The sequence below is a fragment of the Macrotis lagotis genome, chromosome 7 (assembly GCF_037893015.1).
Source record: "Macrotis lagotis isolate mMagLag1 chromosome 7, bilby.v1.9.chrom.fasta, whole genome shotgun sequence".
Taxonomy (NCBI): domain Eukaryota; kingdom Metazoa; phylum Chordata; class Mammalia; order Peramelemorphia; family Peramelidae; genus Macrotis; species Macrotis lagotis.
In genome coordinates this window covers 180,961,805-180,977,962 of record NC_133664.1, presented here as the reverse complement: position 1 = coordinate 180,977,962, position 16,158 = coordinate 180,961,805, and the positions used below count along the sequence as shown (strand labels likewise).

Here is a 16,158-nt window from a genome sequence, read left to right as displayed (position 1 = left end):
TTATACCATTAAGTGACTGGGTAGGGTGAAGGGCTGTCTTCTCTTCTCTAACCCTATGACCCTGAGAGGGCTTTGGCACTGAAGTTTTATTTTAGTTAATTTTGTTTCCTGAGTTCTAGGGGCAGGAGATTTGGCTATGGCTAGATCCTTGGAGGCAGGATTCTAGGTTGCACATATAGTAGTCAACCTAATAGGGAGACTGAGAAGCCAGAGTCCAAGGGAAAGGTTTTGGATTTGAAACTTGGTGGGTCTGTAGTAAATTGGAACTGAGCTAAGCCCTGAATCTAATCTCTTCTTCCTGCCTTTCCCTGTCACCTTTCCCCTGGGATGGTGTACTGTATGAGAGTGATTATGTCCCCAGGTATAGAAGTAAATATTCCTTTATAAAAGCCAATCTGAATATTAATTAAATGGAACTAGAGTATAGTGGACCCCCTGAAATTATTCGAGTAATTAATTACATTAGTAAGGACTGGAGTGAATAGTAGAGTCTAGATACTCTTACAAGGACACCAGAAAACCCTGGAGGAGGAGTAAAATGTAACAGCATTGGGGGCCAGGGTGATAACTATTACAGAAGTTTTTGGTTCATTGGTTTGACAGCAGCAACTATTCACCAAAGGCATTAGAATATCCGACTATAGACCCTTCATTTAGAGGGTGGGATTAGTATGGTTCAGTTGAAAGATGCTGGAATTTGAATCCCTGCCCTGAAATTAATTAGACGTGTAATTTTGGGCAAATTTCTCTGGTCCATGGTTCCTTCATCAGTAAAATTAAAGAGTTAAGCTAAATAACCTCTAAGGTCCCTTCCAGTTCTAAATCATTGATTCTATGATGAACTAAAAAGTCGGAACAATTGTTGGACCAGAAATTCATTGGCTCTTTGAATACTTAACTGCAAACAGAAATTATGAAGTCCCTTCACTTCCAAATTCAGGTTTAATCCATAAAAACCTGCATATCTCATAGAAGCAAACTGTGAAGCTGAAATATTTTTATTAGGAACATTATTGAATTTTTGGCTCAAGAGAGTCAAAATAATCAATGAACACAGAGAACCATAAAAAGGTTAGAGCTAGAAATGACCATGAAAATTATCTAGTCCAGTAGGCTCATTTTGCAGATAATTTGGGCCCAGAGAAACTGTTACTTGCTCAGAATCACACAACCAGTTAATGGCAGAGAAGGAACTTAACCCAAATTTGGGGCCTCTGTGTCCAGGGTTTACTCCACCATATCATGACAAAAAAAATAACTAGTTTCTGCCTTGTAACAAATATATTTTTAATATCAAATAATGTAGCTTTGTCAGTGGTGCATTACTTTTTTTCTTTCTTCAAAAGTCAGCTTGTTCTTTTGGAAGAAGGGAGTGTCTATGATCTATATGCTATTATCTTCTGAAGTTTATGTGCAAATCTAAGCAATGAAGTAGGCCAATGACTCTTTGTGTCATCTGATGTTTTATTGGTTTTCAAAATTGCAAAGACATTGGCTTTTTTCCAACTTTAGAGAAATTTGTTGCTTTCCAGGCATTTAGGCCGTAAGCCATCGTTTTAAATTTTTTTTTATTGTAGTACCATAGTTATGAATTCTGGGAATATGCATTTAGTCCAGTACTTGCGGTTCCTTGATGACTTTAAATGTCATACAAATCTTATTTGTAGCAATGAGAGCACTAGGTAAAGGTTGATATTGGCCAAATCAAGTCATTCACAAGTCAAATGAATATTAATTTCCCTCCAACTAGGAAAAATTGGGATGAAATATAAAGAAAAGGCAAAAATCAGATAGATTTACAAGAAAAAGTGATATATAGACTTGGAAAAAACTTAGGATCTATTCATAGTCCAATCTGTGACCTGCTACTTCTAATAGCCCTTTAAACCTGCTTGTCTTCAACATTCAGAAGATTCTTTTTTGTTTTTGTTTTTTTGTTTGCAAGGCAATGGCATCAAGTGATTTGCCCAAGGTCACACAGCTAGGTAATTACTAAGTGTTTGAACTCAGGACCTCCTGACTCCAGGGCCAGTGTTCTATCCACCCCACCACCTAGCTGCCCCAGAAGAGTCTTTTAAATATTTTACTGCTATTTGTATAAAGAAGCAACAAGATTGCAGGGAGTGATAGACACTTTGGAAATGATGTGTCTCTGGTAGGCAGGAATTGAGTGGGCACAACAAAACCAAGAGAAAGGAATTAATTACCTTATGGGAAAAGGAACAGGAATCAACTGATCCTAATTTGGTTCAAGAAAACATTCTCTTGATCTTTTACCTTATATGGGAACAGTTTTCCCCAAAATATGCAAGACAATTTGAACAGGAAAAATTTTAGCTTCATTATTCCTCATTCTAGCTCATAGATGATACCAAGAAATGCCTAGAGAACTAATAAATATTATAGGATTATCCTTTTAAGGAATTTCTTGATTTGAGGGATTTTCCACTTCAAGAAAACCTACATAGTAGCATTTGTGAAAGGGGGCTGGTTACTCACATGAAATGTTCTCTGGGATGTTAGCTATGTTTTATCTACATAGCTAATCTTACAAAGCATTTCCCTAGGAGTCTGCTTGCTTCACTGTGACTTTTGGTTGGGCTTCCTTCCTTGATCTCCTAATTCTTTGCAAAAAGTAGGGGTGCAATTTTCCCTTGCAGAGGGAATGCTTTCCTGCTCTGAATTAAATATGGTCAATAACTTTAGAGGCACATCTTCCAACTCCCAAGGAATCAAGTGCCTGTTAACAGAGGGGGACAGCTCTGAGTAATCTCAACAGTAAATGAGCCTTGTCAGAAGCAGAGCTATCTTGGTCCCTTTCTAGAGGTTCTTAATTTGAGGTCTCTAAACTATATCTCTCCATCTCTCCATCCATCTGTCTGTCTGTCTATCTATCTATCTGTAAAACTAAATACATATACACTATGTATATTTGATATAATATAGCGATATCTATATGTATATAGACAATTGTATTTCAAAATAATTGCTTTACTTTGTAATCCTATGTATTTTATTTTATATATTTAAAAACATCAGCCTACTGTCCAAAAGGTTTAAGAACCTTTTCTCTAAGTATGGATTCACATTCAGAGGATCTTAGAAAAGCTTTACAATTCAAACCTTTTTTAGGGATGACACTAACACTAGTATTCCAATTAGCTCAGATTTGATTTGGGGACAAGAATAGGGTACTCTAAGTCATGGAACAGTTAGGCAAAGGGAGGTTTATTTAGACCTGATATAGAAAGATAAGAAACAAGTATAGCAGGGGTAATTTAGCTTCCATAGAGCAGTCCTTATGGAAACTGGTCTTCACCAAGACTGAGGGACCCTGATCACATGGAAGGAAAGCTTAGGGTTCCTGGATTTTTTTTTCTTACCTCGGAACCAATCTCAATTACATGTTCTACTGGTTCTATCATATCATTGTTCCCCCAAATGACCCAGGAAATTTTTTTGGTACTTTAACCTGTAGTCTCTCTCTGGTTCTTGCTCTTTTGTTTATTCTTTTGGGCATATACTGTGGTTCACCAAGTTTGAGTTCCCTATTTCTCTAGAGTAAGAGTCAGAGTAAGGCACAGATTCTTCCTCAGGACCCAAGCATGGGTAAATGATCTTAAGCCTCAGTCCTTCACTATGTGAACTCTGCCTTCTAGGGCATCTGTATCTTGGGAGCTGGGGCAAGATGGCAAAGCCTTCCCAAAATCCATTTCTTATATCTCACTCATATGTTTTAGTCTTCATAATTTATAATATTTTATGATTCATAGAACACAACTGTCTGCTCACAGAACCTGACAATCTGTGTGCAACTTTTAAAAGCTAAAAAGGAACATTGGTCACATGTAATCATTTTATCCAACTTGACATTTCTTATGCCCCAAAGGGATAGTTTGCAAAAATGGTTTCTGAGATCAAGAGTCACATTTAATAGTAATACTTTCCACCTGCTGCCATGTATCCTCAGAATATTTTCAGGGGTTTCTTTCTTTCATCCAAGAATCTCTGGGCACTTCACAAACAGTAATTAAGACTCAGACCTCTTTGAAGTTGGTGCTATACCCTTACAGATGGATAAACTGTAGAAGGAAGAGATTAATCAAGCAAGTCCAACTCTACATGGTAATTCCATGGCAGAGCCAAGAACAGAATCCAGGATAACTACTTCCTAGTGCTTTGCAGAAATACTAAGGAGATAACTGATAACCAACTGCTTATAATTCAGTTAGAATATGTAGCTTTTAGTGAAAAAAAAAAACTATCACCTTCTATTTTTTGAACTTTCTGGATAAAGAGTATCCAACTAACTTTTGTCAAAAAAAAATCAATTTTAGGTTGGATATGTGTACATCACACATGATAATAATGTTATTTGAGACTAACTGAAGTCTCACTTAACATGTTTGGGATTGTTTCTTTCTTTTTTGTTTTTTGCAAGGCAGTGGGGTTTTAAATGACTTGCCCAAGGTCACACAGCTAAGTGTATGAGTCTGGATTTGAACTCAGGTCCTCCTGACTCCAAGGGCCAGTGCTCTATCCACTGTGCCACCTAGTTACCCCTCACCTCACTTTTCAATTGTGTTCTTCTTCACCTTGGCTCTGCTAAGGATTTTCTCCTAATGAAATCCCTATGATTCAATGAAAGTTCTACATTAAAGTAATACAAGACTACTATTCTTCATTTAAGGCCTATATTGTAAAAAGTACATTGCTTTAATATATTGATGAATAATTGGTTGGCTGGAGGGTGAAAAGGACAATCAGTGGAATTCAGTTGGGAAAGTGAAAAGGAATTAGGGGAGTAAAGTAAAAATTAACAATAATCCTCCAAAAGAGATTGTTTATGCTGTTGCATTGTTTGCCGTTCCTCAATTTTCTGATTATTAGTTCCTTGTACAAAAATGGTTTACACTTTTAAAAAATCCCTTTCAATACCTTGCATAGTGCTTTACAATAGTACTCAATAAACTCAATAAACATTTACTTGACTGACTGAAGACTTGACTATACAGGTCATTGAAGGGAGTAGAGACAAGTGTTTGCTTTTCTTTGTATCTCTACCATTTCGAACAAGGTCTGGTACATGGGAGATGGTTAATAAATACTAGTTGAATTTGTTTAAACATACACACACACACACACACACACACACACACACACACACACGTTGGTAGTGGAGGCAGCCTGTTCAGAAATAGAACAACTCTGAAGAAGAAAAAAAAAATAGGGACATAAGATATTCAAAAGTAAAATTAGATAGGGGAGAGAGGATGAAGAAGAGAACATATTGGGGAGAAAAAAGAACATGGAAAATTCTTAAGCCAGAATGGCTATAAATGGGTCAGGATAAAATCTGATATAAAGAATAACAAGCTAAAAATTAAATTCCAAAAGTTTATTTCTAAGGATAAAGCCCATTACTTTGCAAATCCATATTTGTTCTTTTGGCCAGAGCATAGTCACCAAACATACTCACTGAAAGATGGGGGGATGGGCAAAGCTAGGTTGCAAACTGAGAAACAGACTTATTTCTCTATATTTCTATGCTGGAGTCTAGGTCTTTTCCCCTACCTGTAACCATGGGTACCAGGGCCTCTGTAGCTCTGATAAGAATGCTTCGTTGCTGCCACACAATTGCAGGAGCTATGTGGGTACCATCTATGCTATCTTGGCTGGAGCTAAGAGAGTTCCTGCTAATTTCCTCCAAGTTTATTCTCTCTTTCAGTATTCACTGGAAGGTTTTAGTTCTCAGTTTCTTTCCCTTTCTGGAGTAATAAACTGAAATTCATATTGTATTTTTACTCCTAGTTTTCACTGGATGGTATTTTTCCCTTAACCAAAAGCCCTTAGGAAAGTGTCTCTCTGTAAGACTCTTTAGACTGCTTTGGGAAAGGCATCAAGGACTATTGAAACCTGGGAGCATCTAACTAAGCAGTAGTTACAAGCACTTGGTTTAGAGTCAGGAAGTCCTCAGTTCAAAATAGATCTCAGATACTATGTGACCCTGGGCAAGTTACTTAACCCTGCTTGCCTCAGTTTCCTCAACTGTAAAATGAGCTGGAGAAGGAAATGACAAAACAGTTATAAAACAAAGCTATTTTTTTAGCTTTGCTCTACCATCTCATGGGGATGGTTGAAATGAGTGTTTTGACTTAAAGTTTCTAAAGTTTGAAAGTCAAACCAGAGTTTGGAGTCTAATATATATGGAGAGAAAAGAGTCTAATATGAATATATATATTTGTTTTATATATACACAAATACATACATAATATATAATAGATGTATATTTGTTTTATATACCTAAATTAAAATAGGGACCCACTAACATATATGTCTAATATGTACAAGTATGTATATATATATATGTATATATATATATAGAAACAGTGATCCACTGTGGCTTTTTTAAACAAAACATGACAAAAATACTTATACTGTTATGTGAAATGATTTTGTTGGTGTGGTAAATGCCTCCATCAATGAAGACCACAGGGGTGGCTAGGTGGCACAGTGGATAAAGCACTGGCCCTGGAGTCAGGAGTACCTGGGTTCAAATCTGGTCAGATACTTAATAATTACCTAGCTGTGTGGCCTTGGGCAAACCACTTAACCCCATTTGCCTTGCAAAAACCTAAAAAAAAAAGGTGCAGATCACAACCTATCTCTTAATTTGTGATTCTTAGGGAGTCATTTGCCCATAGTATTGGAGGGCAGCAAGTTAATAGTGGCAAGAACCCTGGATTTAGGAGTCACAGGATGAGAGTTTGAATCCAAGCTCTCCATTTACTACTCATTTATTCTTGGACCAGTTACTTCATTTCTCTGGTTCTGTTTACTTTTCCCTAAAATAAGATTACAGTAGGTGATTTCTAAGATCCTTTTCTGCTCTATAATTCTCTGATTATGTGATAATGGCATGAAGGATGGTTTATTATAGGAAACATTGGAGATACGGAGGTCAGCCAGGTGTCTTACAATAATCCAACTATAAGGAAACCAAGATTTAGATTAGGTTGGCAGGTGGGGAAAGTGAAGGGACAGGGGACTAGGCCTATTCTAATGGAACTGTGGCTTAGGGGGAAAGAAAACTCATTTTGATCCTAATTCTCTTAACTGTATCATGTTGGACAAATCACTTAGCTTTCTCTAGTTCTCAGTTTCCACATCACTATGGTTACAAGATTGGATGATTTCTAAGGTTTTTTGACATCTTTGGGGTTCTGAAAAATCTCAGCTAAGTAAAGACTACTCTAGACATGAGCAATGGAGTTATCTATTTCCTCCCTCCTGTCATTCCTTTTTTTCCTTAGTGGCAAATGCAATTTAATAAATTTTATTACCTCAGATATTCTAGGCTCTGCTTAAGTGTTATCTATCCTTACATATGGATATAGCTATATAAATATGGATATATTTTATGTAAGAATATAGATATCCTTACATATCTATACCTACATATGTGGAAGGACCTGCTAGTTATATTGGTTCAATCAGGTCTTTTGCCCCTAAGCCATAGTGATCACCCTTTGTAATGTACTCTTCAAAAAAAAAATGCATTTATCACTCTAGAAACTAAAGGGAAACAGAATTCTAACTAGGATTAGGCAATCATGACTTTTTCCCACGATTCACAGAATTAAGGAGATGGGTGCCAAAAACTTAAAGCTATAGGCATTGGGGGAACAGCCATGGGTTCATTCACAGGATACAATCCCCTATAGTAGCTTCCCCACACCCAGGTAAAAGGTGGTCCCTCTTTGCCACCCTTCATCAATCGCTCTAGATCCTTCGGCACACATGGTGCTTGACCATGGGGCTGGATCTGCCTCTAAACAGCATCACTTTTACAGCAGGCTCTGGTGACCCCAAAGCCAACCGCGCGGCCCCTCCTCCCCGCTCCCCAGGAAGGCCCAGCACACAGGGACATCCAGACACGGGGTGAATGCTCGCGAAATTTATTAAGTGAAAAGGAAACACAGGCTTGGCACGTCCGAGATGGTTCCATTATCCTGTCCGTGAATGGGTTCAAGGCTAGGAAAGCTCACCCGGGTGTCAAGGACAGGACGGTCCGACTTTGTGTGCAACGTCTCCGGCCAGTCTGGGAAGGGGAAGTAGCGGGTTCAAATCTGGAAGGCCTGTCCATGAGTCCTTGGGTCAGGAATGGAGAGGAGAGAAAACCTTGGGGTTCAAATGTAAATAAGCAACTTGGGGGATTTTTTGGGGGGCAGCGGCCTGGCAAGGGCTCTGCCGGCAGCCGGGGGCGGCTCAGGTGGCGGACGAGGCGGGGCCGGCCGCCGCAGCCGAGGCCATTTCGTCCTGGAGGGCTTCGCTGTACTGGGAGGCCCAGCTGGAAGGCTCCCGGTTCTGGATCTTGGCCACGAAGCGCAGGACTTGCATCTTGCTGGTCTCGTGGGCGGCCCTGGGGCCCCAGAGGAACTCGTACTCCGGGGGGTCGGTGTGGGGCACCCGGGTGTACTCCAGGTACTTCTGGCGCACGAACTCGTCCTTGACCAGCTTCTTCACGTCCCCGAAGGTCTTGTGCCTCTTGTCGGGGTCCACGCGCAGCTTCCTGAGCACGTCCCACACCAGCGCCTCGCGGGCCGCGTTGCCCTTCATGAAGATGAGGCTGAGGATGACCATGAGCAGCCCCATCTTGGCCACGCCCTGGTCCTGGCGCATGCCGTCGCCCTCCAGGCGCTCCAGCTTGTTGACGATGATGTAGGCGTGGTGCTTGGCGTCGATCTCGCGCAGCTGCAGCCCGAACACCTCCTCCAGCGTGCGGCCGGCGCGCTCGATGATGGCCGAGGCCAGGTCCTTGTAGTCCTGCAGGACGGTCTTCACCATGTCGGCCCGCCGGATGGGCACCTTCTTCTGGTCCTTCACCAGCAGGAACTGCACCAGCTCGTTCACCTTCTGCTGCACCTGGGCCTCGGTGCGCTTGGCGGGCCGCCTCGGGGCCTGGGAGGAGGGCCCGGGCCGGGGCTCCTCGCAGCCCTCCTCCATGGCGTCCTCCTCCTGCGAGGGCCCGGCCTGCGCCAGCGCCCGGGACAAGCCGCTGCTGGTGCTGGGGCCGTCGCCCGCGTCGTCGCCGTCGTCGTCGCTGTCGCGGGGGGGGCCTCGGCCTTGCCTCGGCTGCGACATGGCGACCCCCGGCTCGGGACGCGGCCCGGTGGCTGGCCCTTCCGCGCACCCCCTCCGCCCTCGCGAGAGCCGCGCGCGGGCCGCGGGCGTGACGCGGCTCGGCCCCTCTCGGCGCCCCCCCCCCCCCGCTGGCGGCGCGCCTGCGCGGCGTGCGGGACGTGCGCGCCCCGGCGCTCTGCGTGAGGCGAGGAGGGGGCGGAGCGGCGGCCGGGAGGGACAGAGGCCGAAGGCGCGCGCGGCCCCGCGCGCGGCCCCGCGCCCGGCCGGCCCCGAGCGAGGCTTTCTCGCGGAGTCTCGCGGGAGCACCGCCGCCGCGCGGCCGCGCCTCCCGGCCCCGCCTCCCGTGCCTCAGTTTCCGAGCCTGCCCGCATCGGTTCTGCAGGCCAGGACGCTGGATGCGGGTTCAAATACCGCCTCGTATCTATCTATCTATCTATCTATCTATCTATCTATCTATCTATCTATCTATCTAATCATCTATTTATTTGTTTACTTATTTATTTATCTATCATCTATTTATTTGTTTATTTGTTTATCTATCTATCTATCATCGTTTATTTATCTATCATCTATTTATTTGTTTGTGTATCTATCTATATCTATTTGTTTATTTGTGTATTTATCTATCTGTCTATCACCTATTTATTTATTTGTTTATCTATCTATCATCTATTTATTTATTTGCTTATCTATCATCTATTTATTTTTTGTTTATCTATCATCTATTTGTCTATTTCTTTATTTGTTTATCTATCTATCATGTTTGTATGTTTATTTATCTATCATCTATTTATTTGTTTGTTTATTTGTTTATCTATCATCTGTTTATTTGTTTCTTTATCTATCATCTATTTATTTATTTGTTTATCTATCATCTATTTATTTGTTTATTTGCTTATCTGTCTATCATCTATTTATTTATTTGTTTATCTATCATCTATTTATTTTTTTGTTTATCTATCTATCATCTATTTATCTGTCTATTTCTTTATTTGTTTATCTATCTATCATGTTTGTATGTTTATTTATCTGTCTATCATCTATTTATTTGTTTGTTTATTTGTTTGTCTATCTATCATCTGTTTATTTGTTTCTTTATCTATCTATCATCTATTTATTTGTTTGTTTATCTATCTATCTATATCTATCTATTTATTTATTTGTTTGTTTATTTATTTATCATCTGTCTACCATCTATTTATTTATTTCTTTATCTATCATCTATTTATTTATTTCTTTATCAATCTATCATCTATTTATTCATTTGTTTATCTATCTATTTATTTGTTTATCTATCATCTGTTTGTTTATTTATCTATCTCATCTATTTATTTGTTTATCTATCTATCATCTATTTATTTGTTTGTTTATTTGTTTATCTATATATCATCTGTTTATTTGTTTATCTACCTGTCTACCTGTCTATCATCTATTTATTTGTTTATTTGTTTATCTATCATTTATTTATTTGTTTGTTTATTTGTTCATCTATCATCTATTTGTTTATCTATCTATCTAGCATCTATTTGTTTATTTGCTTATCTATCATCTATTTATTTTTTTACTTATCTATCATCTATTTATTTATTTGTTTATCTATCTATATCTATTTGTTTATTTGTTTATTTATTTATTTGTTTGTTTGTTTGTTTGTTTGGCAGTGGGGTTAAGTGGCTTGCCCAAGGTCATTATTAAGTGTCTGAGGTCAGCCCCGCCACCTCTTCTTAATAAGACTGACTTTGAGTGTGACATTTAACCTCCCTGGGCTGCAATTTCAAGCCCAAAGGAACACCGTCAGCCCCATGATTCCAAGGTCCCAGGAAGCCCAGCCAGGGTCAGGAAGTGTGGTATTACCCCTGGAGCCTCGGGACCTGGGTTCAAATCCTGCTTCTTGTTAATCACTGCGACTCTGGGGACAATACCTAACCTCCCTGGGTCTCGGTTTCCTTATCTGGAAAATGAAGTTGGAGTAAGTGAACTTTGAGGTTATTAATCTGTGCTTTGGGGACTTTGTAGCAGCGGGGCTATTTTCTTGGTGTGGCAGAGAGTTTGGATTGAAATCTTTCAGAGCATTCTAAAGTGCTCACCATCCATGGGATCTTGGGCCAATCACTACTTGGGCCAATCCTGGGTCTCAGTTTCCCCATCTGTAAAATGAAAGGGTTGAATTAGGTGACTTTTGGGGTCTCTTCCTATATTCAAGGCGCTAGGGGACACAAAGATATGTATTGAAGATTTTATGCAGAATTGCCTTTCTGATCAGGGATGTCTCACCTTTTCTGATGCTAGTCCAGTCATTAAACATTGATTGGGTACCTGTGCTAAGGATGGAGACATAAAAAAGAAGCAAGATAACTCTTATACTTTGTTTCTTCCCTAAAGATAAGATTTGTCTCTCATCACATTCAGTTTGGATCATTGTATACTATGGAAGCAATGTAAAGAGTGGCAAATTGCCTTCTGTAGGAGGGCGGGGAGGGAAGTAAGGGGAAAAATTGTAAAATTCAAAATAAATGAAAACTTTAAAAGTAAAAAAAGAAAGAAAGAAAATGACCTTTAAAAAAAAAGGAAGGAAAGAAGGAGGGAAGTAAGATTAGGGGAAAAATTGTAAAACTCAAATAAATAAAATCTTAAAAAAAAAAACCCCAAAGTATATCAATTCCTTGTTCCAAAGTAAACCATAGATGAATGGAGTTTAGAGTATATGAGAAGATATTTAAAGTTGAATATTTATGGTATAGTGATTTGTTTTTGATTTTGTTGGAAGAACTGCAAATTAATTTTCTCTAAACTGGAGAAAAAAAAGCAAGAGACAGTCTCTGCCCTCAAGAAACTTAAAATGTAATGATACCATTGTGATTTGATTTTTTATGTTTAGGAACTTTGTGTTTAGGAACTTTTTTTGTGTGTTTAGAAACTTTTTTTGGTTAAGCAACTTATCTAAGGTTACACAGACACACAAGTTTTTGAGGCTGGATTTGAATTCAGGTTCTCCTCCAGGATTGGGGCTCCATCCACTTCTCCACCTAGCTTCTCTAAACTCTGTTCCCAAAGAACAGGGAGAACACTGAATCATACTTCTCATCTGTTTTTCAAAGAAGATAATTTAACACAATAATAACACAACAAATAATACAATAACAATAATAACACAATAATAAGACAAAAAAATTAACACTTCTCTGCTTGTTTGTGTTTTGTTCTGAAATTATGCTTTCTTGTGGGTTTTTTTTTTTTGTTTTGTTTCTTTTTTAGGATTTTGCAAGGCAATGGGGTTAAGTGGCTTGCCCAAGGCCACACAACTAGGTAATTAGTGTCTGAGGTTGGATTTGAACTCAGGTCCTGACTCCAGGGCCAGTGCTCTATCCACTGTGTCACCTAGCCACCTCTTTCTTGTGTTTTTAAAGTGTTTCCTCTATGTTCTTTTATTTCTCTACCACCTCTCCAAAATTCTTTTCTGCCTTACCACTACAAGATACCATTGTCTTTAAGGAGCCTCATCTTTTTTTATCCCAGATGCTCTCTTCCAGAATTCCAACCGAAAGAACTTGGTCTAAATCTTTAACCTCTTGATGCCTTAGTTTCCTTATATGCAAAATTGGGTGATTGGCTCTGGTGATCTCTAATGTTTCATGATTTTAAGATGCTATGACCTCTTTAGGTGTTTCTGTGTGTATGTGTCTATACATCACCTAAGTCTTGGTTTTTAATTTTTAGTTTTGTGATAATAGTTCTCTTAGCATATTATGTATATATATATATATATATATATATATTTTTTTTTAATTATAGAAACTTTCCCATCCACTCTTCCTCAAATCCATCAGGAAACTAGAACTAAAAGTGATTTGCCCCAAGTCTGACCTTACCCACCTATTGCTCCTCTAGACCCCATTAAGAGAACAATAGATTTAACATTTGTTCATTGAGATATAAAAAAGGATAAATTAAAACATTGCTTAGATTAGAAAATTAGATACAAAGCTCAAGTGAGCTCTAAAGACTCCAAAATGGAAGTTGTTACAGGAACTCTGTTTTCTATAGCATTAGACAGCTGAGTCACATTTGGTCATTTCTGTGCTTTTACAGAAATGAAAGATTTCTACCTGTCTCAATGACGTTATAATAGATTTCTTTTTGCATGAATTTATAATCTGTGCTTTAAGTTTTAGAGAAGGGATTAAGTAATCTGGGATGCATGAACTTGTTTTGATAATTATATTTTGCTTTGATAGCTTTTCCTCTGTAATCTATGTCTTTATATATTTAAAAACATAACTCAGAGATAGGGTCCATATGCTTCATCAGTCTGCCAAAATAGTCCATGACATTAAAAAAAGATTAAGAACCCCTGTTTTAGAGGGAGGGCAGCTGGTTCATTGGATAGGTTAAGACGTTCTGAATTTTCATCCTACCTAGCTTTGTTTCCCTGGGCAGATTGCTTAAATTCTCTAAGACTCAGTTTCCTCATTTGTAAAATGGAGAGAATAATAGAACCCACTTTACAAGGTTGTTGTGAGAATTAAATGCAATAATTTTTGTAAGGTGTTTTGTAAACTTTAAAGCTCTCTTTAAATGTTGGTTATTATTATTATTAAGACTAGATTTCATCATAGAAAACATAGTGGGGCAATATACCTGGAGCAAGCCTTTCTGGAAGAATGATCTAAATAAATAAACAACAATAATTTTAATAACACTCTATACTTTTATAGGACCTTTCATCAGGGATCTCAAAGCACGTTATTAACATTAACTCATTAATCCTCACAAACACCCCTGTGAGGGAAGATTAAGTATTAAGTTGCAATGATTATTGCTGTCATTATCCTTCAAACAATTCCAAGCTGTGCTGTGGCTGAACTGGTACACTTTGACGGATTTTTAATAAAGGGACTTGAATCTTTTTACCAATACTGCTAAACAATGCTTTAATTTTTCCCCCTTTTCATATTCCTCACTGAATAAATATTAAATCTGCTGTTCTCTTGATGGGGTCATCAGGAGCATTAGGTGAATAACATCAGACTTGGGGCAAATCACTTTTCTTTCCAGTTTCCTTGTTGGAAAGATTCCATATAGATCCAAGTCTCTGAAATTGAGCCCTGCTTTTATTTTTAAATATGAGTGATGACTATGACTTCAGCCCTTATCTCTTTAGGTAAGGGCTGGAGAAGTTTCACTCTACATGCAGCATCCTGTTTGTTCTGATACCATTTAAATATGAACAGTGTCCTTAATACCAAAGCATCTTAGACCTGAGTACAATTGGTTTCATCGTTTACATGTAACTACATGTCAACTCTTGTGTTGTGGAATTGTACAGGTACAGTCCTATCTATATATCCATGGAACTGACATCACCTCAGTACCCCTGCTAAAGAAGAATTAGGTTACTCCATATATTAGGAAGAATAATAATCAGTAAGGGAGGGAAGCTCACAAAACCAAGGCCCATAGAAACTCAAATCAACTGCCAATAGAAATCTGATGGGTTGAAATTGTGCTCAAGAACCTATTTGTACTCATGCATGTTTGAGCTTTAATTATTTTTTTTAATTCAATTTCATTCTAGTTTTCATTCCAGATTTTCTCCTTTTCTCCTACCCTCCTCCACCCATTGAGAAAGCAAGAAAAATAAAAACCTTTACAAGATATGAATGACATACAAAATAATTTTCTGAAAGCTACCTATTTATATTCATCTTTTAAAAGATCATGATATACTTGACATTAGTAAATATTAATATGAAATATTCAAATTGAATGTGGAACAAATCTTCAATTAAAATCGTAATTTATTGCTAATTTTAAATAGAAGAAAAATTTACATTTTTGAACAAAATAAAAACATGAAACAAATTTATGACTGATTTTGAAGTTCTATTGTCTTTGAGTTTCTTTTTTTAATATTTTTTGTCAGTATGTGTACCGTTTTTATCTTTCGATCTTCCTTTTTTTTGCTATTACAATAAAACTTCAGTAAATACTTTTTTTGTACAAATGAGTCTCCCCCCCTTTTATTTTAATAAAATGTTTTTGGAAAAAAGTTCTAACAGGGATTTTACTGGGTCAAGAGGGATCATCACTTTTGTGACATGTCTATTGCTATTTTGCTTTCCAATGACAAAATAATAGATTTCCTCTTTCACTGTAGTTTTACTGAAGTTGATTTTTATCCTTTCTTTTACAATTTTTTGCCAATTTAAATAGATTGTGACATATCCTGAAGTCATTCTGATTTTCATTTCTTTGATTATTAAAGAATTTAAACATCTTTGTATTGAATTTTTGATTTTCTCTTTCCAGTTTGTTTACTCTTTCTCATTTAGATTGCAAATTCCCTCTTTTTGTATTCAGTGTTCAAGATGTTTTGGTATACTGTGGGTGTCCGTTACTTGAGAGAATATAGGAAAATAACCAATATTTGTTGTGATGAGAATGCAGGGAATGCATGTATGGCATAACTGAGTAGTGGACAAAAGTATAGAAGGATAAAGTAGGTGAAAGAAAGAAGTTTAAAAAAATATCTTAGAAGAGAAGTACAGGCTATCTTGATTACTGAAAGGAAGGATCCTTTATTCATCCAAATCCATTCTTTAATTCAGTAAATATTATGTACAAGACAATAAGCTGAGTGTTCTCAAGGATACAAAGATGAATAAAGATGATTATTAATTCCTTGTCTTCAAGGGGATTAAAATTTAACTTGGGGGATGTAATTATTGTATAATGCAATATGTACAAAATGCCTTGAGTGGTACCAAAAACTATAGAAGTTTAAAGCAGTGAGATAAATCACTTGAGGCAGAGTTGTTCAGGGAAGACTTCATGGAAAATGTGGCATTTGAATTTAAGGATGGAATATGAAAAGGATAAGGATTAAGAATGAAGGATGGAGAAGGTTTGGATAGGCAAAGATGGAAAGGAGGACATTGCAGATAGAGTGAATATCACAAACAATCAAGGGAATATTTAATTATGAACCTGGTTCCCTCTTCCCATGTCTCTCTA

The 16,158-nt window shown here is 38.2% G+C and overlaps 1 protein-coding gene across 1 annotated transcript in view; it reads right to left on the bottom strand.

The window, feature by feature from the left end:
- LOC141494211 (melanoma-associated antigen E1-like) overlaps nucleotides 1-9,167 on the bottom strand; it is a 28,228-nt gene extending 19,061 nt beyond the window's left edge. Inside the window, exons 1-3 of the mRNA XM_074195307.1 lie at nucleotides 8,271-9,167; nucleotides 8,049-8,101; nucleotides 5,575-5,626 (exon numbers count right to left, since the gene is read on the bottom strand). Coding sequence (XP_074051408.1) covers nucleotides 5,575-5,626; nucleotides 8,049-8,101; nucleotides 8,271-9,144 — 979 coding nt within the window. The 5' untranslated portion in view covers nucleotides 9,145-9,167. The remainder of the gene's footprint in view (nucleotides 1-5,574; nucleotides 5,627-8,048; nucleotides 8,102-8,270) is intronic.
- Between the last annotated feature and the right edge of the window lie 6,991 nt (nucleotides 9,168-16,158).